The sequence below is a fragment of the Tinamus guttatus genome, unplaced genomic scaffold (genome assembly GCF_059628265.1).
Source record: "Tinamus guttatus ecotype Peru unplaced genomic scaffold, ASM5962826v1 Tinamus_guttatus_pri_ptg000639l, whole genome shotgun sequence".
Classification (NCBI taxonomy): domain Eukaryota; kingdom Metazoa; phylum Chordata; class Aves; order Tinamiformes; family Tinamidae; genus Tinamus; species Tinamus guttatus.
Genome location: NW_028289173.1, coordinates 4,094,563 through 4,119,603, shown reverse-complemented (window position 1 = coordinate 4,119,603; position 25,041 = coordinate 4,094,563). Strand labels below are relative to the sequence as shown.

General features: G+C 42.5%; 1 protein-coding gene across 2 annotated transcripts in view; it reads left to right on the top strand.

Moving 5' to 3' along the window:
- Positions 1–25,041, top strand: part of MBP (myelin basic protein) — an 85,778-nt gene that overhangs the window by 42,190 nt on the left and 18,547 nt on the right. For both annotated transcript variants that reach the window (XM_088535652.1, XM_088535651.1), the window contains exon 3: positions 22,018–22,448. In XM_088535652.1, the coding sequence (XP_088391778.1) occupies positions 22,018–22,448 (431 nt within the window). The remainder of the gene's footprint in view (positions 1–22,017; positions 22,449–25,041) is intronic.

The window sequence follows — 25,041 nt, the reverse complement described above, 5'->3', positions numbered from 1 at the left end:
AGCTCAGTCACAAAAAAAATTGTAAATGGACAGGCAAGATTAGAAAAATTTGAATCGTATGGGCATTAGTGATGAACACTACTTTAAAAACAGATTCTGGGAGCTCTGAGATGTGAAATCACATTTGTCGTTTTGGACTCTCGACTGGGTTTTATGAAGGATATAAATGGCTGATGCCAGACCACTTAAGGGCCCTAACCCAAGAGATGAAATTCTGACACTACTGATTTTTTTCCTGTGCTACTGACGATAATGCCACGGGCTACACGGTGGTTTGTAAGAGCGATATTTGGGCTAAACAAACACCGAGTCTTAGGCAGCAGCTGTCTGTAACATGCGGTTTCTTATTTGCTGTTTGCTGCAGTTTTTTGAGCCCACTGTAATCTGTTTGAAATGGCTGGTTAAGTTAGCAATAGTCCAAAAGCAGAATTTAGCAACCTCTGCTTTACTACCATTTACTGCCAACTTCTCCATACGATCCTTTTCAAACAAAGCCCATTTTCATAGGTGGAGTGATTAGACATTGAGCTTGTTTGTTTACAGTTTCTGTTTGACTTTATTGCCAGAACAACCTGGGATAGCAGTGACTAGGCTGAAAGAGAACTTTCCTTGTTAACCACTGTGAATGTCTGCCACCTGAAACAACTTAGTGAACAGTCGTATAAAAATTGTTTCACAGAAGACGGAGTTTTAAGGCAGTAACCACGCTATTAAAAACAAACAAACAAAATTTCATGTTTGGAAAAATCTCATTGTCTAGATTGTTCCAGATTAGCGTTATACTGAAAGCCATCAACATAACAGTTTAGAGTAAAAAGACACAATGTTGTTATGGCTGCATTGGATAGGAAGAGAGGGAGAGGCGAAGGGTTGTGCCTGCATGGAGGATGCATTTCTGCTGGTGGGTAAACAAGGCATCTCCTTCTCCTGCAGCTGCTTCTTTGGGCTGACATTCACGTCACGCTTCTCACGCTGCCTGTGACCACGGCTGGAAGGCTGGAACCGCTTGGCTAACTCCTCTGCGACTGCTGGTTTCTGGCAGAGACAGGACCAGGATGTTCACAGGCTAAACGGCATTGGGGAGTTGGATGATGGAGCGCGCAGTGGGTGCAGCAATCTAAAGGCTGACTCCTGGGCTTTGAAATTCTTGTTTCAGTGATTGGTTTATTTTATATTCACACTTAAAAACAGAGCAGTGTTCCTTCCCTCTTTCAAAGTTGAAGAATAGCCAGATACAAAGGATCTTGCTAACCTGCAAGACCCCAAGAACATCCTCCAGCTTTGGAGGGGGAAGGGATCTACGCCCTGGCTTGTCCCCGAAGCCGTGGGCACACAGTGCTGCCTTCCCTCCTCCCTTCCTAACCTACGTGTCCATGTTTTCATGTCGGAGATTTTGTGATCTGGCTTTAGAGCATGTTTCCTGCCAAATAGCATGGGCACCACATCAGAATCCAAATGCATCAAAAAAGACAGGAAAAAAAGAAAAGGCAGGAAAAGACGGGTTTTTGTTCCAGTGAGGTGGTCAGGTCATTAACAGTATGCATAACATGGCCTTCTCATGCTTTTGAAGTTTGCAGCAATTACTGCTCCTATACTTTGTGCATAATAGACCTAGGAAAGGTTAAGACTGCTTGGAAAATACAACTCGTGTTTCCCAACTGTGATACTAAGTGATTCCTGTACCCTGAAGCAAGTAGTCCCTCATGTCTGGTAGGTTGGGGTTCATTCACTCTTGCATGTTTTTAAAGGCTTTTTGCAAATCTTTTAGGGTAAGTGTTCCTTTTGTAGAAGAGGAAAGGACATTGCTGTAGCTCTTTCTCTGGAATTGCTGGCATCACTGGCATCTCTTCAGTCAGCATTCAAGTGCGATGCTATTCACTGAGCATTATTTCTTCCAAAGCAAGAACTCTGTATCCGTTGATGTTACAAAACAGGAGAAGTGGGTCTCTTTGGATAGATTCCCCTTGTCCAATCCCTGAGCTTTTGTCTGTGTTTCTTTTTGTCGTTTTCAGTACCCTTCTGCCTACTTCAAGGCATATTTGTGCTAGCTAGCTAGCCTTGTGCAAGCTCAGTACTGCTGGTATCCCTGAGTTTGTAACCCTTACAATGTTCATGTAGATGCCATTAGAGAGGCTCTGCCCTCGCTCTGAGAAGCTTCCCTGGAAACAAGTGAACTTGGTGCACCGGTCAGGGCTGCGTTGCCTCTGCCCTGGCGTACATCCATGCTCACATTTTGGCTTTTATGCATTGGCTCAGGGCTTGTTTGTTAAGGGAATTACCTTTACTTAAGCAACGAGCAGTCTGTGGTTTGCTGATTAAATCAGATTTGTGAATATTGTGCGTGCAGAGTAGAGGCAAAAAAAAGTGGTGCAGAGAAACTTAAGTTTTGTAGGTCTGAGATCTCGTGGGTCTGCTTTGTCTTGCAGCTCCATAGATGCAAATGTTATTTTTACAGAATGATTTGACAAACTTTGAGATTTGTTGTTGTTTTTATTCATCTAGCCAATTATACTTTACTACCTGTCTGGATGTCTTGGAACTTAGCACTGGAATGAGGGCAAGTGGATTGTAATGGCTGGAAATCTTGTCAAAATGATTTTCAAGTAAATAAGATCTGTACTGCAGTGCAAGCAAAAACACTGGCGAAAGATCATGTAGTTTTTTTGCTGGTTAATTATGATGATGATGGTAGTTAGCACTTAGGCAGCCCCTTGCAACTTCAAAGGATTGCAAAAATAATGCATTAGTTAAGTGGAGAATTCCCTCTCCGATCTCTCCCGAAGTAATCAGGAGACTCGGAGCCTTTTCTGAAGTGTAGCAGATCTGTCAGTGAAGCAGGGAGGAAAACTGGGAGCAGTGTGACTTCAGCTTGCAGTCATCCAGTCAAACTGTAACAAATCATAAATTAGATTTGTATTAAAAAAAAAAAAAGTTGCCAAGATAATGGTGCAGTAGAGCCCCAAATTAAATTACCCTGTGCCTTTTTCTCATTTTCTATATAGAGTGCAACACACCACTTACGCTATCAGTAGGAATTAGAGAATGATTTGACAATTATTGATTTCCCAACCAAGTTGTGTCAGCACGCTGCAGAGAATACAGCCTGTCAGTTTTCTGCTCTCAGGCTTGCAGACAATATTTTCATTGTCAGTGTAGAAAATCTCTTGGTTCGGAACCTGGGTGGATATTCCTATATTCCAAATATTAGGCATGTGCCAGTTTCTCTGTAGCTTGGTGGGCCTGTCTCCTCTGGTGCTGGCAGGGCGCCGTGGAGAGGAGGTGCCGGCAGGCAGGGCTGCGTTTCCCTAAGTGCCTCTTTGTGCCCCTTGGCGAAGGGGCAGAGCTGCCAGCCTGGGTGATTGTGAGTCGTTGTCCTAATTGTGGACGCCTAAGATCTTGTAAAAAAGGAAATATCCCATTTTGTTCATTGGAACGAGATGGCTTTCTCTTTGTTTTCATTTCTTAGACAACATGGTGTTCTTTGGGGACTTCTTTGCCACTGGGTGGGTTATCCTTAAGGTTCGCTCATATTTTATTTATGGAATTTGGAGAGTTCAGTACATACAGGAGGTAATTCTGCGTAAATGGGCACTGCTGCTGAAAGCAGGGCAGGCTCCTGCATTCTCTTTTCACTCAGCAGGTTGAATGCGGGTTAGTTTCTCATAGCAGCAGTTTGATGGCCAAAGATAACAAAGTAGGGCTCCAAAATATACTGTGTTTCTGAGCTTGGATACCCGAGGGCCGGCGGGGAGCATCAGGACCGACCTGCCCCGCAGGGGATGGCACGAGGGGGCCGAGGGCCCGCGCTGGGGAGAGGCGGCTGGGCCGGCGCAGGCCGCCTCCTGGCTGCCCATCAGTCCGTGCCCCACGGGGCCGCTCAAACCCTTGGCAGGCTGTGCGGGTTACCCTGGTTCCTTGGGGGAGCTGCTATGGGCTGCCTGCAAAGCTGAGGGAAAAACTGAATTGGCTTCCAGGGCTGGTTGTTTTTTTGTTAGGTTGGGTTTTTTTTTGAATTTGTGTATTCTCAAAGGACATTATGTCACCTCCTGGGGATAGCATGCACACAAGCAAGGCAAAATTTAACTCTCTGAATAGGAAAGCCTTCTTATTTTGTCCAATAGTCACAATTTATGGATACATAAATGTCTGTAAAGCATTTACCGGTGAAACAACTGGCATCTTGTTTTCAGAGGTAACACTAATACATCTATTATCCGGCTACGGAGTATTTTATACACATTCATGAGTTGCCTGCAAGGTTTCCCATGAGGTCGGAAAATAAAAGCTTCCACCTGCGAAAACTGAGGCAAAAGTAGTTCTCTCTGTTTCATATATTTTGTGTGTGCAGGGGTAATGCGGCAGCATCTCGGGGTGAGCAGGGTAGGCAGCGCTGGAGTAGGCCCTGCAAGCCTCGCTGGTGGGAGGCCGTGGAGCTGCTCCGGCTTCTCCTGGGGGGCTGCACCTTCCCTAGGGTCCCCGGGCACGTGGGGACCCTCCTTGGGGTGTGTGGCTGCTCCATGGTGTGATGCTGCCTCGGGGACACCTGGGGAATCGCTGCGAGGCTCCTCAGACACTGTTGCAGAAGCGGTGCTTTTTCCTGAGTCTGGTGGGTTTTGGGTGTGTTGAGAGGAACGCACCTAATCTACACTTGGCCAAAAAAAAAAAAATAAAGAAGTGTATGCAGCATCACTCGTCTATAAAAATATTTCAGATAACACATTAACACTTAGCTCTTTCTTGCTGTTTACCATTTTAGTCTTCAAAATTAGAATTTCTTTAGGTAGAACATGTTTTCTACTTCACATAAAAAGTGACTTTATGCACATGCAAACAGCAAAATAAATTAAAGTTTGTGGGTTCTCTCTCTCTTTTTTTTTTTTTTTTTTTTTTTAATAGCAGTAACTCCCACGACCTGGTACAAGGCTTGGTACTGTGCAAGCAGTTTTTCACTCTTGGAACGCTGCTGCTGAAAAGCAGATATTGTGTGAAGTACCATCGATCACTGCCGCTGTTTTATACAGTTTGTCACCATTGTTCTTCGTATAGCGTTGAGTCACATTGAGAACTATGGCACAGCTCACAAGTGTTCAGCGGGAGCGAAAAATGTTTTCTTTTTTTAAACTCTTTGCTTTTTATTATCTAGTATCAATGATAGAAGATATGTCTAGCATGGCTTCCTGTGTACTGCTGTGCATGAGAACAAGTTCGTGAATATACATAGCATAAAGTGGTTTGTAATGGTGAAGAGCAGGATGGAGCTTCTGAAGACATTAGATAGCTGAGGATAGATACTAAAATATAAAGAAATGAAAAAGCCTGACAGATGGTTAGCTCAGAAGAAGGGATGAATTTTGATTCTAAATCTAAATCTAGAATCAAAATTCATCTAGATTTACTTAAAACAATTTGGGAATTTGTAATAATTTCCTGGATATTTTCTGACCAGGCGCATGCTGTATCTTAAAACACTAGCTAAAATCCAACAGAAGCATTAGGTGTATGTTATCATGTCTATATGTTAATCTTTAGTTACCTGGTGAGTTGCATAGCCTTGATAGCTTTTTATCAAAGGTCCTCCACAGGGCCACAGCGCTCGTTGGGCTCCCTGGATGTGCTCCAAGCTGCTGCCAAGTCTTGAATTACAAGGTTCAAGTTTTCCCTAGATTTGATTTAATTTTGTAGTGTGATTTTAATTGAAACAAACTGTTTCCTCTAAGAATTTGCTCTAATGAGTCTGCAGAGAATTTTTGTTTTCTTCAGTTTAATGGAATTTACAGCTGCATTGATAGAGAAGGTGATTGGTACTACCGCCATTGCCTTTTACCTCAATAAAAGCATTATCACTTTTCTTTATATTAAATATGGCTGAAATTGTTTTAATATACGTGTATATAACCTGCAACTGGTCTTTGTGTATTCTGGGGAGGGTAGAAACAGGATTAAGACCCTAAAAATGTTTCTTTCGAAGTTTAAACAACATTGAAAAAAGGCAATTGAAAACTTTTAGGACTGCTTGGAGACTGGAAAAATGTGATGAGAGGAAAGCATAAATGTGAGCTTTTTTACTGCAGTTTTCCTCTAAAAATATATTCATAGATTGACAGCTTTCAACCTGCAGGAAAAAATGAATCAATTAAATTGATTTTATTAAAACAAGATTTCCTTGTGTGCTCACTTATATACGGAAAGGCGACATGCATAGATTTTTGTGGAAAATTTTATTTCAGTTGTTTTAGGCAAACCACTCATGAGATAAAAAGAACCTAAATAAATCTGTCACTGGGCTAAAGATTCCTGCAGGATTAATGGAAATAATGCTTTGTGACAGCCTATGGCAAGTATTATAACCAAGTTAGTCTGGAGTATACTGGTATGCCTGAGAAGCGATTGGTGTTATCTGCAGATGTATGGAGAAAAGTTTGATACAAGGATGAAGTACTGTTGTACAGTGAAATATTACTTCTGCAAGCAGAGTTGACAACAGAAGACCTTGAAATGAGCAAAAATAACATGGCAGGAAGGGAAGGCAAAGTGAGAGATGTAGAGAATTTTTATGTTCCCTATTAGGATGCAAAAAGTAAACATAAATGTACATATAAAAATCTGTTAGCCAAGTATGCTGCCCTTGCTAGTAGAGTTTATAGTGTAGAAGAGATCCGTCACACATTGGAGCTGCATTTATTTCTAACACGAAGCAATAGCTAAGCTGCACTACAAAGTTAAAAATAACAAACCCCCTGACTAATTTTATTCTTCATTTTTCCTTTGGTCTTCTGGAGGGAGGAGGTGGAGAACTGAGGGTTAACTACTGCCTGTACTGTGTGCTAGAAATTAATCCAAATAAAGAACATGCAGTAGGCCGTGCACCACCCCTTCATCCAGTTCAGGTATGCAGCAGGACATGGAGCTTGCCTGCATTTTATTTTACTTGCAGATAGCCACATTAGCAGTGCTGACCTCAAGTTAACTGTTAGGATCTCCTCGAACTAAACCACTTACCTCCCGGCATGGAGAAGCTGTACAGCCTTCCGCTGGCCTAAAGGGAATGCCAAGCAAGATGGCCTTGGATTGGTGCGTGGGCAGAGCAAAATTGTTCTCGGTCTAGAAAAGCTCGTGTAAGTATACCTTGAAGAACTGAGAGTACACACTGTGCAGATGGTATCGCTCTGTGGAACTACACGGTGAATCTCTGCTTGATTTTGCCACCCCAGGCTATCTTAGGAAGGCTTTGTTTTCCCTTCCTGCATTAGCAGAAGAGCAGACATGGAGGAGGCATTACTGTATGAGCTTCGTGTTGTGTGGGTGCAGACACCAAAACCCTCTGGAAAACATAAGAAATGAGCTATTTCTTCTTGCAGTGCAGAAAGACAAGAGTTTCAAAATGTGATCAGTCTGTACTACCAACTGGTAGCACTAGTAAAGAGTAGATAAGATACCTATGGTTAGAAGGTGATCTCCCAGTGCTCTGTTAGCCCTCAGTTGGAGGGTGTTGTGACTCGAAAGGCACTCTCTCTATATGTAGAGAAAGGATAATCCAGAGCAGAAGAATGGTTTGAGGAGCTGGAAAAGGCCATGTGATTCTTGTCTTCAGAGTGGGATCCTGTTGAATTTAGATCTGTCATGGTAACTTCTAGTACTTAAGGTACACATGATTCGACATTAAGAGTTAGAAGAGGTAGCATTTTACTCCATAGCTCTGTTCATTGAATTAGAAGTGAGTTATGGCTTGATTTAAAAGTGAACATGAACTTGCACTAGCTCTTGACAGTTGTGACTGGAAGTGAGCAGGTAGGCTTTGCAACCATACTTGGCAGGCAAATTGGGAGTTTCATCCCAAAGTCTGCTAAAGCCTCCAGCAGTATGGCCAGGCGTCAAGATTTTTGCCTAGGTAGGTTTTGCACAAGTGGGATAGATTGTGGATAGATGGCAGAGAGGTTTGGACAGCAGCTTTTGACCCAAAACATAGTGAGGAAGAGGTGGGAGGAGGGACAGGCAAGCGATGAGGGGGCAGAGGAGGGAGATGCTGCGTGATGCAGGTGAGCAGCAGGACGGCGTGAGACAAATTGGACAAGCAAGTGCTGTACTTTCAAGGCAGGAAGGCTTAACTCTGGGCACTTTACCTCTGCACCTTCTGTGATTCATCATCAATTCTACAGTATTTCCCTGCTGTCTTTTGTAATGTGTACCTTGATTCCCTTGCGACTGCTCAGGATGGCTCCAAGGATAAACAAGCTCATTAGTATTTGGCTCTAACTGTTTGAGTTCATTTCTCTTTAACCAGTTAGTCATCAGAAGAAATGATGGTATCTCTCTTTGGCATTTTTTCTCTCAGATATTTTATTCCCAGCTGTCTGCCACTATTTTAAATTCTTTCTGTGGAATAATTTGTTGCAGTAAGATCCTGTGCCAGTTCAGTTGGTCCAGGCTGCTTTAGTTCTTTGTACTTGCTGTTGCATTTGCTGGAACTCCCTGCTTGGTTTCAAGTATTCTTCGTTCGGATTTTAGGACTGCACTTGAGACTATTATAAAGAAGATATTGCCTGCTGTAAACCTTATGATAAATTCTGAAGATAGTGTTTCCTTCTCATGTATCTTTTTTCCAAGCAGGCAGGTAGTGTCATCTAATAGCAGTTGTTCAAGCATGTATTAGGACTTCCTTCTGAAAAATGTTTCTATTGATACTGGATTTTGTTACTGAGGAAATCTTAAATTTTTATACTGAACTAAAAAAATGGTGTGAAGGCTCTGAGTAGTTTACCATTGTTATATAATCTAAGCTGCCTCTATTTTTTCATATGTTTAGGTTATAAAAAATGTGAACGCCTCAAAACTATTCTGGACAATATTTCAACAATGCCCTCCATTAATTGTATGTTTTAGGGTATTTTCATACCCTCCGCTCGCTCTGCCATAGCAGTTTCGTCAGCGCTGTTCCTAGATCTGTGCTGACCTGCTTCATTGTGCAGCGCCCAGACAGAGCCGTTCAGACGAGCAGGATCGCGCACGGCGGCAGAAACCCTGTTCCCTCGGCCCACAGTGGCCGATGGGCTGCGAGGTCCTCGGGTGCCGTGCTCCTCCTCCCAGCAAGGGGAGGAAGGCTTTCAGCCGGGAGCCCAGCCAGACGCAGGCCAAGGGGCTGCGAGCTCTGGCAGCATCCTTGTCACGGCCCCCCTCACCTGAATGAGTTTTCGGTGTGTGACATTGGAAACAGCACGTGGAATTTGTCTAGCCGTGGAGTAGCCTGCTGTTTGTGTTTACCTTCAAAGCTCAGGATGGGCACGTTAACACTTGATCCCTCAAAGGCCAATAGTATATTTAGGAAATTTGTACTGAGTAAATGCTGCCAAGTTGCCAAAACCTAAAAACCGAAACACTGAATGTCCTTGGAGTATCACATCTGTGAGGTGTCTGTATTTCTAAAATGTGCAGTTAGCTGCTTACCTCTCACGCAGGCTGAGGTCCTGGGGATTCGGCGCAGTCCCTGCGCGCGCTGTGCTGACGGAGCCCGCAGGATGCGGCGCTGCCCGGGCTCCCCTGCGGGCCAGGCCAGAGCTCAGCGGCCAGGACAAGCTGATCTGCACTTGGACGATAGATAGTGTTTTAAATAGAAGAAGGAAAAGCAAAGCTTAAATCTCAAGAGAATTAATCTTAGATTTCTCACAGGCCATTAGTTTCCCAGCTGTGAAGAGCAAGTTTTATGGTGTTTAATGACTTTTCAAAAACGAAAGCTAGAAGAAAATGCTGCTTTTTTGCTCCTTCATCCTTTCAGCACAGATACAAGGTGAAGATTTGATTCTGAAGTAAAGATAATGTGAGAGCAATAAACTAACAGTTGTGGAATTGTCTAAATTGCAGTTCTGTACGGTCAGAGCACTTCTGAACATCTCTGCAGTCCCCTTTTGGCCTTTAAAAGGTGCTGAATGTTTTTTTACACTTACTTTAATGTAACTAGAACTTTCCATTTGCTTCGTGTGAGCAAGGGTGTAACACAGCATAAGGTGGACCTTGGGCCCATTTGTGCTTCAGCATTTCAGATATTTACAGAAATACTAGCAAATAAGTATTTCATAATCTGAATGTCACTTATGGCACTGCAGTATCTCGTGGACTCTTCTGAAATAAGGTCTTTTACAGACTAGCAGATGCAGCAGCTCCCTGCAGTGCGCATTTCATAGAGATGTGATTCTCTAGGACCGAGTGGCATCACTGTTTAAAGCTTCTGTTTAAAATATATCCATGGTGAAAATACAGAAGACCACAGATACAGGATGGTACGCCTGAAGTGTGCATGAAGATTTCAAGCATACTGACTAAGGCATCCTGCAAAGAATTTATAGCTACCGAATACACAATATGTGTTGTGTGCTGTTCTCTGTAGAACTGAGCAGGGATGTTATTGCGATTTTTATTTATTTATTTACTTTTTTCCCTTCGGTCTGCTCTATATAAAGTACTTCTGGAATTTAAAGTGAGGTCCCCAAAGCGATAAATCAAGGCAGTATTTTGGGGGAGCTAGAGACATGCATATTTTCTATATCATGGAGAGCTCATATGCAATATTCTACATTACAGTTTTCTAAACATTTTTTGGTTAATTTTAGTTAGTTGGTCTTGGAAAAACACATGTGAGCAGTTTATATGACTTAGGGCTTATGGCCCTAAGCGGTTTTCATACCTAGGTATTTTACTTAAAGTTAGACTGTTTGGTTAACATGTTTTAACTGTATTTTATTCTAAAATTTCTAATTTACCACCTAGAAACTTAACCCCTGATCAAAATAAAATAAAAAATAATGCTGTCAAGCTCTTTATTCAAGCTACTGCCCCATGATTCTTAAGAGCATACATTCTATACATGGCCTTGCATGCTGCTCACTGTGACTTATTTTGAACCGCCTGACTCAGTCATGGCTCTTATACCACCCATTTCTCCAAAATCTGTTCTCTGCTGATTTTTAAGGCCCTGTTTTCCTATGGTGTTAAAAAAGAAACCAAAATATGTTCTTGCATGTTCAGTTGCCTTGACGGAAATCAAGGAATCTCTGTTTAATACTCTAGTCAATATTTAAAGAAAACAAATGCTAACGGTTCAACCAGGTGATTTAGTTTCTCCACTTCATAGAATCATAGAATGCTTAGGGTTGGAAGGGACCTCTAGAGATCATCTAGTCCAACCTCCCTGCACACGCAGGGTCACCTAGAGCACGTGGCACAGGACTGCGTCCAAGCGGGTTTTGAAGATCTCCAGAGAAGGAGACTCCACAACCTCTCTGGGCAGCCTGTTCCAGTGCTCTGTCACCCTCACTGTTAAAAAATTTTTCCTTAAGTTCCTGTGGAACTTTTCATGCTTCAGTTTGTGGCCATTACCTCTAGTTTTGTCAGTGGCCACCACTGAAAAGAGGCCAGCACCATCCTCCTCACTGCCTCCCTTGAGGTACTTATAGACACTGATCAGACCCCCTCTCAGCCTTCTCTTCTTCAGGCTGAACAGGCCCAGCTCCCTCAGCCTCTCCTCATAGGGCAGATGTTCCAGGCCCCTGATCATCCTTGTGGCCCTGCGCTGGACTCTCTCCAGCAGCTCCACATCCCTCTTGTACTGTGGAGCCCAGAACTGGACACAGTACTCCAGATGCGGCCTCACCAGGGCTGAGTAGAGGGGCAGGATCACCTCCCTCGACCTGCTGGAGATGCTCTTCTTAATGCACCCCAGGATCCCATTGGCCTTCTTGGCCACGAGGGCACACTGCTGCCTCATGGTCAACTTATCATCCACCATGACACCCAGGTCCTTCTCCGCAGAGCTGCTCTCCAGAAGGTCGGTCCCCAGCCTGTACTGGTGTCTGGGGTTATTCCTCCCCAGGTGCAGAACCTTGCACTTGGCCTTGTTGAATTGCATGAGGTTTTTCACCGCCCAGTTGTCTGTCCAGGTCCCTTCAAGTACATGAAATTGTTTTTGTTACTCATAATGCCCCAGCTCACTCTACTGTGATTCTTTCTGAGATACTTAAGGTTAAAACAAACCTATATATTCTGGTAACACAAAAGAATATTTTTTTATTTGAAATTGGTGGGTGGATAAAATTCTTTTGTTATATTTTTTTTTTAGAAAAAAAAGCTCTCTGCGGGTTGTATGGAGACTTGCCACATGCTTCTCATAGATTCCAAATTTCTGCCATAGCAAGTCCCACTGGTTTCAACCACAGGCTTTTTTGTTTTCTGTGCTGTCCTTTGTAACCCCAAGCAAGGGGAGGCAATGCCAGAACATCTAGAAAACAAGAGCGAGGGGCCGCAAGCCAGGCCTACACTGCTGCATTCCTCTGCAATGGAGGCCACCGTGTGGGCTTCCTTTCATCCCTCCTTTGTAAATCCGTGGTAGGGAGAACGAAGCGACCAGCTGTGAAAACATGCAGAGCACAAGGCAGCTACTGCAGGGAAATGGCTTTATTTCAATATTCATAGCAAAGTGAATTTCCCTGCATAGTATATTGTTAGCTTTTTTTGGAAAGTCTGTTTTTACTTGCATGTTTCCATACTTAAACTTGCTCAAGCATACAGCAAATAAGGAAGTCCAGCACTATTTTCTTTTTTTGTGTGGATTGTTCCAAGTAATCCCAAAGAAGTAGCTTCATTTACATGTAGATAGATGCTCCAATGCAGCTCTGTAAATGCATAGATAATTTGGCTCGGTAGAAGACTTTCCTGCATGGCTTCTTGCAGTTGGAGTAACTGGTAATTTCTTACAAAGAAGCATTGCTGAATTTTAGGAAGATATATATATATATGTATATGTATATATCCTCCCCTGTATAACACATTTGGAAGAGGGGAAAGGGGAGGAATTCAGCTCAGTAGAGCCAGAGACAAATCACAGCTTCCCTCCCTGCCCCCAGCTCATTCTTTGCATGAGGCATCTGGTTGCAGCATGGCTTTTAAAGCTGCTTAACCAACTAAACAAGCAACCAGAATCCCCTGTTGTACCTCTGTGTTTATGTTTCAGTATCCTCTGCTCTGGGACAAGGTGTATGGCTGGTACATGACTGGTGCCAGCTTCCCTGTGGTTTGTTACCCTTTGCTAGCGAGCTGCCTTGGAGCTCTTTCCCTTGATGTGTCCATGGTGAATGTGTGTATTTCAACTGCTGCCCTAACTCATTTTGCTACTTCAACTCAACATCTGTGCGAAGGGTTATGTTTTCTTCAGTAAGTAAAAAAAAAAAAAAAAGAGAGATTACAAAGGATACTAATAGACATAAAGAGCAAGGACATAAAGAGCATGGGTGCATAGAGATTTGGTGATAGTATGATGCCCTTCTTCCAGCAGTTCTAAAACTTGGCTCCCAGGAGCAGTCCCTCACCATGGATGGTGGGTTTTTAACTCGTTTCAGCCCCCAGTGACCACACACTGTTTCCAGAGTTTGGGCACCAGCTACAAGCAGGGGTTATTGCTGCACAGGCTGCAAGAGTAGCCGCTCTTGGAAATGGGGGTGCTAGGAGCTGTGTGTCCCTTGATCATCAGCAAAGCCTGATAGTATCCGAGTTTTCCAGCAAGGTCACCCCAGGTGATGGTCTATCAAAAAACCTCTGTGACTGACTCTGATGGTGTTACTGCTTTTCACACTCTGATGACATAGAACTTGCTTATGGAACCATAATGCTGAACCTCGGCCGTAATGGATGTACAGGGCCTTTCTAGTCTTGTTTCATAGCCCCAACCCTCCTGAATCACGAAAGCGATTCATATGGTAAGACTTCGACAGTAGAATTTCACCTTTCCAACCTGGTGTCACATTTGTAATTGTTCCCATCTGGTCATTAATTGTGGCCCATTTTTACCACTTCCATGGAGGAAGTCAGTGTAGTTATCCTAGCACAGGAGGTATCACAGTGACAGTTCCACCCGGCATCAGTGCCAGTTACTACAGGCATCTCCTTTCCAAAGGCTGTTGAGTGACAAATAGACCTTAATTAGCACTGCTGCTGAGCAATACTTAAGGAATGCAGTCCTGTTAATACCACTGCTCATGTAGGAAGTGATAGTTCTCAGTTACATTTTGAAATACTGTGTTTGGGGTGAGGAAGCCTAGTACAGAATTAGGCTAAGGGGGAGAAAAAAAAAAAAAGCAGGCTTTCATTTGATCTAATGATTTTGCAAAATTAGGATTTCTTATGGTTTACCACTCTATAATTCAACATGATGTTTACAGAATAAAATCACTGTTCTTGGTCTTTTAACTTGTGTTCAGCATCCAGCTTTTAGCATTGGGTCTCTGTAAATGAAATAAATGTAGAAAACCAGGTAAAATTCATGATTCTTGCTGTAAAATAATATAATTTGAGGCACAGGGCATTTAATTTTGTAGTTTGTCTCAGTATAAATATAACCTTGGAAAAATTGTTGCAGTGTTGAAAGGAAGGTACGGATATTTATTTTAAGCAGAATGTGTAGAACTCATGCAAACTGGTACTGTTTGTGTAAACAATGCATATAATAGGCCAATACTTCAAAATAAAATCTCTTTTGGACATATTTTTCATAATTTCTGGAAGAAAGGCAGACAGTTCGAAACTTGGCAGAAAAACATTACATTTTTTATGGAAGAAAACAAATACAAATCTGATGAAGTAAAACATAAAAGCCCTTTCTTGTCCCCAAGCTCAAACCCTCAACTCCTAAGGTTTGTGTGCAGCTATATCTCATTTTGCTGCTCCTGATGTTCTAATACAAGTTCATTTTTTTACAGAATATTAAAATGGAATATGAAAACCTGTAAAAACTCATCTGTTTTTACAGAATATGGAAGGCTTTTGTTTTCTCTCATAAGCAGTCTTGTATTTTTAAATGAACTGATACAAAATGAGTTCCAGATGGTCCTGGTTGTGTCCTGGTCCTCTTGGATTTGTTGCCTCCACGTAGTGGAACTAGTCTTTGAAACAAGATAAAGAAGCTAGTACCTTAACTATTCAGGCAGGTAGTAGCAGACTTTTCTTGGAAATAAGAGAGTCTTATCTAATTATATATTTGCCCCTTTTTTGTGTGTCAGCTTTTAATTTTTCATTGCTTTGTGGCTTGCTGTATGTAGCTGGTTTTGGTGGTTCTTAAACAGCTCCGTGGAGGCTGTAACAGGGAATGTTTCTGGCAGGCCCTTTCTGCAGTTGTGGTCCTTCAGGAGACACCACTTCACAGACAGGTTTTTCAAATTTTACTTTATGAACTCTGGGAATTAACATCTAAGGTAGCTGAGGGAAGTCCCGAGAGAGACTCGGACTCCTGAGTCCCGAGATTGCAATCATACCCTGTCTTGTGCAGTGATGTCCATACTTAAAGAAGTGAGAAGAAGCTGTTGAGTGAGCTTGAAAGCTATTTCTTTTTTCCATGTCAGAACACAAACATACCTGTGGCAGCTGGTAGTTTTTTGGTTGACTGGTCCAGGAAAGAAGGTTGCTAATCATTTCAAGAAAGGTTTTACGAAGCATCTTAGCGAGTAAAGCAACCAGTTATGAAGTCATGCCTAAGTATGTCAAATATTCCAGGGTTTTTGCAGATCTGGAATACATTTCAAATTACTGTCAGAACAACAGTGAGAGGAATTTTTTTTAGGTGTTATATCTAGTATCTGTTCTTGGGATATTATGAAAGAATTCCTGGGTGCCATTCTTCTGTGCAATTTGATTTTTTTTTCCTGCTGTTTAACTTTCAAATATATACATACATATATATATATATATGCTCAGTATAGATAATGCCTCCTATTCTGCTTGAGTGAATGCAGAACTTATTTCCTTCAAAATACAAACCTAAACAAGAGAGACATGCAGTTATTCTTTTCTCCTGCTAAACCTGCAAGAACACGTACTTGCATAATAGGAACTGACCTGGCACTTTTCCCACAGCTTTCTCCCTGCCTCTCCCCAGCTTGGTGTTTTTTTGTTTGTTTGTGTTTCTTTCTTTTTTTTTTGTATTTTTGTGCTGCAAGGCTTCTGCTTTTCTGCACCAGCAAGTCTCCCATGGAAGAGGGCCAGGGAGGCGTGGAGAGTCAAGATGTTTCATGTGAAATTTTAACTGAAGGTGTCATTCCTCACGGCCACAGCAATGCAAACTAAATGCCGGCTGTAAGGTCAGGGCTTTCTTTTGCACTTGTTATTCTGGCTTTAGTACTGTGGCTATATTATTAAAAAATCCTACCAAATTGGACTTGTTACTCACTGCTTCATCAGATTAATATAGAGCTGTGCTAGACTGATTGACGGAATGGAGAATTGGCCACTTTCTGCATGTCTGTTCGGATTCTTAATTGCTTCATAGTGTTTAGTATATGGAATATAATACAGGAAGGGAGGAAAGTCAGAGGAGGGCATCCTGCACTTAGCAAATGGCTCCTTATTTTTGTAGGGTTTCATCTACAGGTAGACCTGTAGCCATGGCAGGAGCGGAGTCTCCTGCGCCAGGCCAGCGTTCCTGCAGGGCTAGGAAGCTCAGGCTTTAGCAGGGTCTTTATTTATAGACAGCCTGATGTGCCCAGCTGGCATGATGCTATCCTTAGCCAGCTACACCTCACTGTGGAAATAATGCAAGGTTTATGATAGCCTGTAAAATGTACTAGCTGCGTGTAAAATTCAAGATATCGGAAGAGTGTCTGAAGATACCTAAATGAATAATTTTCAAACATTATGCACAACTACTACATGTCAAAAACAGCACTGGCATTGATATCAAGGTTTTAAAAAGGAACAATTATTGATACCAAAGTTTTAAAAGGAATCTATTCTTGGTTTAAAAAAGACTAGAGTCATTTTCTGCTGCTTATTTATTCTGCTTTTATGTGACTGTTTCAAATGTTTCTAATGTAATTTTATCCTCAAAATTTACCTTTGAATGGCATTTATTTCTGAAAAGTTGCAGTGAATTTCTGAAAAGTTGCCGTGGTAGAGGTTGGCAAAGATGGCTGCAGTGGAAGTGGTCTCTTTGCTGGGGACGAGCAAAGTCTGTAGTCTCTGTAGGAGAGTTATGCTCATGTGAAGCTCTATAATGAGGCATACTGACATTTTTCTCTGCATTCATTTGGTTTGGAAATGGGAAAGCATTTGAGTAATGGCTAAACACACCAAGGGATCAGTTTTAGCTGTTGTCAGAGAGCTGTGGCTGACTGTTTGTTTTGTAAATATGCTGCATGCAATCTATTCCAAACAGAAATAGATTTTTAATTGATTTTCTACAATTTGACAGGCATCAGACAAAACCAGTAATTAGATCTGTGAAGTAAAATGTCTGATGGCATATTGCCTTCTAACCACATTAGTGAGGTTAGGCTGAGAGCCAGTTTTTGTGTGTAGCGTGTTGATACCGTGAGGATGATAAATCCAGCTTTGCAGCTTGCATTTAACAACGCAAATATGATGCTGTTCTCCATCTCCCCAAGTATTTATTTAGTGAAGCCTAAATGCTGTTGACACCCCATATGTATGAAAGTATCTAAAATCATAACTGAAGCCCACCGTGGTGCTTCATGCTACACTTGCTAAGTAATTCCTTGAGTTCTTTCTTCTGAAAGGCTTTGCTGTCTAAAAAGAAAAGACAAAATGTTGAGAAATATTACTATCTTGAAACAGCCTGAACTCAGTGAACCTCAGCTGCAGTCCATATGTAGGAGTTATAGGTTTGCTTTTTCTATCCTTTCATTTTTTTGAAATGTCTTGATATTACAAGGAGTGTTAATAGAGGTCCCATTTTCCAGAACTGTATTTTTTCCAGCCTCTTAAAGTAATGCAAAGCAGATTATTACCATGACACTGCATGCATGGTGCATGTGCAGCTTACTGCCACATTTTACTGAAGATATTGCAGTCTTAGGTGTTACAAAGCCTGAGTAACTTTGTAGGTGTAAAGTGCAACCTGCTGCTGTTCAGATGGCTAATACAGGTAAGCTGGTACAAAATCTCAGATGTTTTACTCAATAATGTTGTAGTGTCAGCATTTCAGAAAAAATCCTGGTACTCAGTTTCATCAGAATTGAGATCTGTATTGCATTATATTTGACTACCCAACTGGCGCATCATAGAAGGGATAGGACAAGAGAAATCAATCATATTAATTAAAAAGAGACTTGTCTGTTTCATACACTGAAGAGGTCACTGTATATATTCAGATAATGAAAATAAAATATTGATCTAAAAGGTTCCTATATTTGAGACTTTTTATGTTCATACCCTGAGGGGAAAAAAGAAAAAACAAAAAAAAAGAAATTACTGATCAGTAGAAGCCACCTATAGTTACTATACAGAGTACTAGAATATTTGTATGCTTAAAAATTTACTTAATCTATATCTAATGGGATCATTAGGCTTTCATGCAAATATTTGTTGCTACCATATACCACTACAGTTAATATTTGCAGCATGTTTTGACTGTTGAACTAAGTGTCTGTCCTGAGAATTCAAAGTAAGGGAATGTGCTTCAGGCTTCCCTCATTTATTGCACAGCATTTGTAGAAGAAGCAGCAATAAGAATGGGAGCTTTGGTGTAGAGGAATTGCAAGTAGCTGCAAGAAAGCAAGACTAGAAAAAGGTGGACAGTTTTAAGAGATGTAATACTGCATCTAAAAAAACTCCATTTTTTTTTTATCCTGAAATGTTAGAGCAGATAACTTGGGAAAAGGTGTTTCAGCTATATAGGAGAAGACTACAGACCTATATTTGTGCACGGAAGGAGCATTGTAGAGCAGCTCTACCAAGTGATCCAAAAGGGAGCCTGTTTCTTTCCAAGGAATCTCTGTCAGAAACAGATTCCCATGAGTTTTGACAAGGAGTCACAGTTAGAACCACAGGGGCTGAGTGGCCCCAGCTAATCTGAGAGTTATATAAGAGCTTTATTTTGCTTTTTGAGGATAAAATGTTTGAGGGTAGACTGTTAATGTCAAAGCGAGCCCTAAGAGAGAAGGATTTTGAGAAGTACATCCCTGTGGCCTAACCCCTCTTCAGTGGTTGTTTTAATCCTGCTTGATAAAAGCCCTCTTCCGGTTTCCACAGGTTTTGACTCATTAACAAACCGCTCCGACATTTTGCTCCCTTCTTCCTGGGCGCGGCTGCGCGTGCAGGGCACAAGCGGCTGCTCCGCTCCGTGGCCATGGACGCGCCGGCGCGGGCGGCAGCGGCGGCGGCAGCGGCTCGAGGGCCGCGCTACGCGCAGGCCGGCGGCAGCGGCCTGGCCCCCGGAGCCAGCCCCGCGCTGGGCCGCTGCTGGCGAGGGCCCTTGCCCAGCCTGGCACGTGGCGCCCTTGCACGCCTTCCAAGGCCCTGATTCACTTCACAGACAAGTGTGCACTGTAAGAGCCCTCTCATCGTGCCCAGGGCGACGTGTTCTGCTGCGCTTATGCTTAAAACTAACCCATTTTACAAGAGGATTTTTAAAAGCGCCTGAAGCCCTCCCCTTGGCTGGGCAGCGACGGATGCACTGCAAGAAGGGTAGCTCTTCTGGTTAAGCGTTACGTAAGCTTTTCAAAGCAAATCTTCATCTCGCAAGGAGAAACAAAAAAGGGGAACCAGTATCATAGGCGCTGTACTCGTAACAGGCCATTCCTTTATGATAAGAAGTCAAAATATTTGATTCTAAATGAACAAACACATTTACGCAACCTATTCTGGGTGTTCTTGAGGCATTATTAAAATGATCTGTTTCTCAAAAATGCACATGAAGGCTTGGATTAGTTAGCTCAAGTATGAACTATGCTTCCGTGCGATACATTTTTAAAAACTAGAGAAGACTTAGTGCAGAAAAATTGGAGGAAAACTTAAATGCATGCTAAAATAGAGCACACACAAAAGATTTATACTTTATAGCTCACTGTGTATGCCTTGGGAGAAGCTACTTTTGTGGCCCAAATACCCTTCTTTGTTGCTTACAAATAACTGTATTCAGTGATACAAAGCTCAACTGTTGTAAAAAATATTAGTATGCAGATGCTCTGGTGTTTTGTTAATGCATTTAATTAAATACAATAGCTCTTTTGTTTTGCCTTTTTTTTTCCTTCTTCTTCTCCTTGAATGCATTTCTATTATGGTATAGAATCTAGGCTTATAGCTTCTGTATAAAAATGTTTTGCAGTTTCAGAAAGTGCCATATATCGGTGATACTTTCTATTTCATTCTGTCAAGAAAAACTTTTGGGGGATTTAATACTTTCTAGTCAGTCTAAAAGCACTTTTTTTTTTCTTTTCTTTTTCTTTCTCTTTCCCCAGGAAAACCAAAAACCCCAAAGTTCTCAGGAAATGCTTTCGTTTTCCTAATTGATGTGGTCTTAAGTGACAATAAGCAGTGGTTAAGCAGAATTGTATTCCTGAATAATTCAGGAATATTCAGACTTTTAACCAAAGAAGATTTTCTTGACAGTCTCTAACATAATCTATCGTGGTAGTGTTTGAGGCTGCACAACTGAATTGTATACTGTCTTTTTATATGAGAAGCTGTGCAGAATTGTAGCTGGCTGACTGATTGCAACAATCTGTAACTAGGTGTATATATATATATATGCAGAAGCCATCATTATTGTCTTGTGGGGCTATCCATAATATTGTATCAGAATAATTCTGAGCCTGAATGGGAAAAGGCTTCTTCAATGCTTTATGTGGGTGGGAAAAGCAAGTACAAAATGAAGTCTGCCATAAAGTCTGAAACTGCTCAGGTGAATCAGCATAGTGCTTGAGCCCCGAGTACTTTGAAAACATAACAGTATTTACCAGGTCCTACCCTCTCATGGCAACTGGGGCCAAATCAAATTGGGATTTAATAAAGCATTCAGATATTGGAGGTAACATTTGACTGACTGCTTTGTCTCTGTAACATCAAGCCTGTTAATCCTAAAACCTCCTTTATCTTGTCTGAGGTGGATTGAGTGTGAGAAGTGTCTAATTTGGTGCTTGTTTTTCAAGCAGGAGATCATGGAGGGCTTTTGTTGGTTCCTTGTAGGCGAGACGTTCTTCAGGGGGTACTGCTTCCTTTGGACTTGCTCACATGCACAGGGGCAGTTCTCTGCTGCTTGCACACAGAGCTACTGACCTACGGAGCCCTTTCTTATTTTGGGGTAGAAAAAAAATGAAGAACTTGCATTCTGCGTGAGAACAAAAATGTAGAAAAGTCAGCAGACGTGTTGCTTGTACCAGCAAGGTCTGCGTTGGTGCCTTTCTTGGCTGAGTGCTCCTCCGTTTCTGAGGTTCATTTTTTTTTTTTTTTTTTTTTTTTTTTTTACCCTTCTCACAAGTACTCCATGATAAATCAGAGAGTTTGGCACCAGTCCTCAGGATCAGCGCTAGGGCACTGAATGCAGAATTCAGACATCATCATGGGCAAAAGTTATTGTTATTCTCTACTTTTCTTTTTTTTTTTTTTTTTTGGTGAGGACAATTTAAGTAGTTTAAAAACTGCCCCACAACCCACCTTTTTTGACTCCTGATGCAAGCTAGCATGAGGAATTCTGGTCTGGGCCAAAACGCTCCGGTACAAAAGCTCCAGTGCTACAGAGAGAAAACGTGCGATTGAAAAGCACAGTCCTTCGACATGCTGATGTGCCTTCTTTTTTTTTTTTTTTTCTTCCCTGCTTTGAAGGGGGCGGAGGGAAGGACCCTTACGAGTTCCCTCTTTCAAGGGAAAGTGGAGGGAAGGACCCTTACGAGTTCCCTCTTTCAAGGGAAAGTACTGGAGCTTTAGTTGCCCACACGTGGTAACTGAAAGCCTCACCATCAGGACGCCTCCCACAGACATGCACTGAATCGTAACTGTGATCCGATGAACTGTACTGATTTATCTACAGATATTTCCAGTTTTAAAAACCACCTAGAAGGACGGCGGGTTCTTTTGCGAGAACGCTGCTGTCCCAAGATACTCGATGTCCTCAGGGGCTGCCGGGGCGAGGACGCGGTCTCGTTAGGGCCGCGCATATTGCGGGTTTTGTCCGCGCGCGGGGAGAAAGGCGCTTTGTGGCGGGGCTGTTTGTCACAGGCCGCATTCATCTCTCGTCCTTGTTGTTTGCAGGCGAGGCAGATGTGAACCAGAACAATGGGAGCTCCGCGCCGGGCCCAGCGGTGACGGACCCCCAAGGCACAGCGGAGCCCAAGAATGCCGGGCGCGAGGCCAACCCAGCTGACACGGCCGGGCGCCCCCACTTGATCCGCCTCTTCTCCCGAGATGCCCCGGGCAGGGAGGACAACACCTTCAAAGATCGGCCCTCCGAGTCAGACGAGCTACAGACCATCCAGGAGGACAGTGCAGCAGCTTCAGAGAACTCGGATTTGATGGCTTCACAAAAGCGCTCCTCTTTCCGGCACGGATCAAAAATGGCCTCTGCGAGCACTACAGACCACGCCAGGCACGGATCGCCGCGGCACAGAGACTCGGGTCTACTTGACTCGCTGGGCAGATTCTTTGGAGGTGAAAGACACGTTCCCCGGAGGGGCTCGGGCAAGGTGAGCTCTGAGGAGTAGAGAACTGCACAGCTACAGCAGACTAAAGTACCGTTAAAAAGGACGGGGGGGACTAACAGGAAGGTGTAACTACTATAAGGCAAGAGTTGACTTAGCCACCAGGGGGGTACGCATAGTTGTGCGATTTAATCTGCAAACAAACAAACAAAAAATCGTAGATCTGGGGAACACTTTGAGCTATGTCTGGGTCGTAACAAGACGTTTCAGAAATCCTGGTGGCTCTCGCAACCTTACTGATGGGCGTTTTTATGAACTTTTCATGAGGTGTATTATATGCAGTTGTACGCTGTGCCATTTGGAGAAACTTCAGTCTGCTTTTGTGTGTTGTTTTTAAACATTTGCAAAACTGAACCAAATGAAAGCACTAAACACAAGACAATCTCTAGCTAGTTTGGCACTAACTGAGGAACAGGCTTGGAAATAGGTGTTACAAAAGTAGAAAGAACTATGGCCAGGTTCTGTCTTCTCAGGCTGCTTGCACAAGAGCATGTTTTAAGGTCAGTTGATAGCACTGGGGAGTGGATGGATTAACAAATGCCCTGACTCCCCGGTATACAAGATAGCCCAGCTGTTTTATTCTGGTGGGAAATGAAGACTTAGTTCCAAGCATTTCATATTAGAGATTGTGTAGCAAAATTTCATGGATTTAAAAAAGGTGTCAATGAAAGGATATTTGTCTCATGTTCCAGGATTAACCTGCATCCTTTGGCAAGGGTGCAGATAATGTCATCACTTTTGAGCAGTAAGATTTAAAATATGTTCTTTGCAATCTTTGCCACATAAACGATAAGTTGAGTCTTGTGTTTGTGCATTTACATGCTACATTAGCGTTTGAATGGAACTACCCCTGTGAGGCTGTAAAAACTTTATTTTATTTTAAAATGGTTTGATGTAGTTGCTCAAATTTTGTGTTGCAAAAAAAGCAATGCTCATACTTGCTGGCTGGGCTCAAACTTTTCAGTAATCTGCACCAACCTTGGCTGCCTGCCCAAACAGTTGTAACCTGTGGTGCTGCCAGGGTCGGTTCATACTCTCAGCCTTTCCCAAGGAGGGCTCTGGGCGTTGCACGGGGCTGTCGTGCCATGGCCGTGCTTCAGAGCTGTTTTGCTTGCACTGGGCTGAAGCTTGCAGGCTGTCACTGTACCTCACAGCTCTGCACTTGGAAGAGCAACCAAAAGGGTTATAATACATAGAAGAGCACTGGATGAAAAACACTCCAGAACCTTCAAACTAGAAGTATAGAAGCATCTCACACTTGCTAGGCAATAATAAGCAAGTTTAATCTTTGTTTCTCCCATTTAGTAACCGGGAAGAACAAACCTTATTACTAACATTAAGCAGTTACACAGATGTTTCTTTAAGCATGTGATGTGCCTACAGTAGTTCAAACGTGCAACACGTAGCTGCTGAGACCTTTCTTACTGTTGTTGCAGTATTACAGGCTGTTCCTAACAGTGCTATAGCCTGGAAGCTGGTGGGCTAGCCCAACTCTTGCTATTTTATTCATATACTGTATTCTTTAACAAAACGATAGCCACCAAGGAACTGATACCAAAAACTTAGATCCTGCACACAGAATATACTGAGGTACGTGCATTCTTGCTTAGCAATAAAAAGCAAAACCAAATCACATTTTTGAAGGCTGGCTAAAAATGGCTGCACTTTGCACAAATTCTTGTGTTTTACTCTTTGGTGTGAACATGATCTCTGTGATTCTCTACAGATCTCTGCAAAATCCTGTAATAGAGGGAAAAAAAAATACCATCTGTCTTAACTCTGTTACAGTTCAGCAAACTGTTATTTTGAGGCACTTAAATGTCTGCAAAACAGCACAGAATTATGGACAATTCTAGCATTTTTACTTGGTAATAGCAGTTTCTTAGAGGAACTTTTTTTTAATGTTACGAAGTCCTGACTTGGAGATGTCAGCCGGGAGCACAGATGAGTTTTCTTGCCTTGGCCGCGGTCAGTCACACTAGCACTGACTTCCAGTGCCAAAGCATCTGTCACCATTTCCCACAGCAATAAAGAAGTTGGTTGATAGACAAAAATATATCCTAGGGAGCTATTATAGGAGAATTTTAGTGCTGAAAATACCAAGCAAGTGCCACAGACAGTTGTTTCAACTATTATTTATTTTAGCCTTTGGATCGATGGTTTCTTGTATCAAGGAGGGCTTGTGGTGACATTTATTTATACACGTGCATTAGGAGGAAGTCTAGATGGCTAATAGTCTTATTTGTACTTAAATCCTAACTAGTTGTTGTTTGCTGAACGTGGTAGAGGGTCAGAGGAAAGGGCCCATGCTGAAGGGAGCCGTGGAATAGCTGAAAGAGAATAGAGCCCCTTGGCAGTTGCCCATGCTCCACTAAGTAAATAGGTCTTTGGTAAGTGAGATACCATAAAAAGCACCTTAAAAAAATGGATTTCAAAGGGTTGAAATAGGAAAGCTCCTGTGGCTGAAGTGTTTGTTCGTGGTTAATTTTGAGGCACTTTGAAAGTGAGGCCGCAGCCGCCCTTCTTGCAGCCTCCTCCTCTGCCAGCCACCCCTTGGCCCCGTGGGAACGTGGAGCTG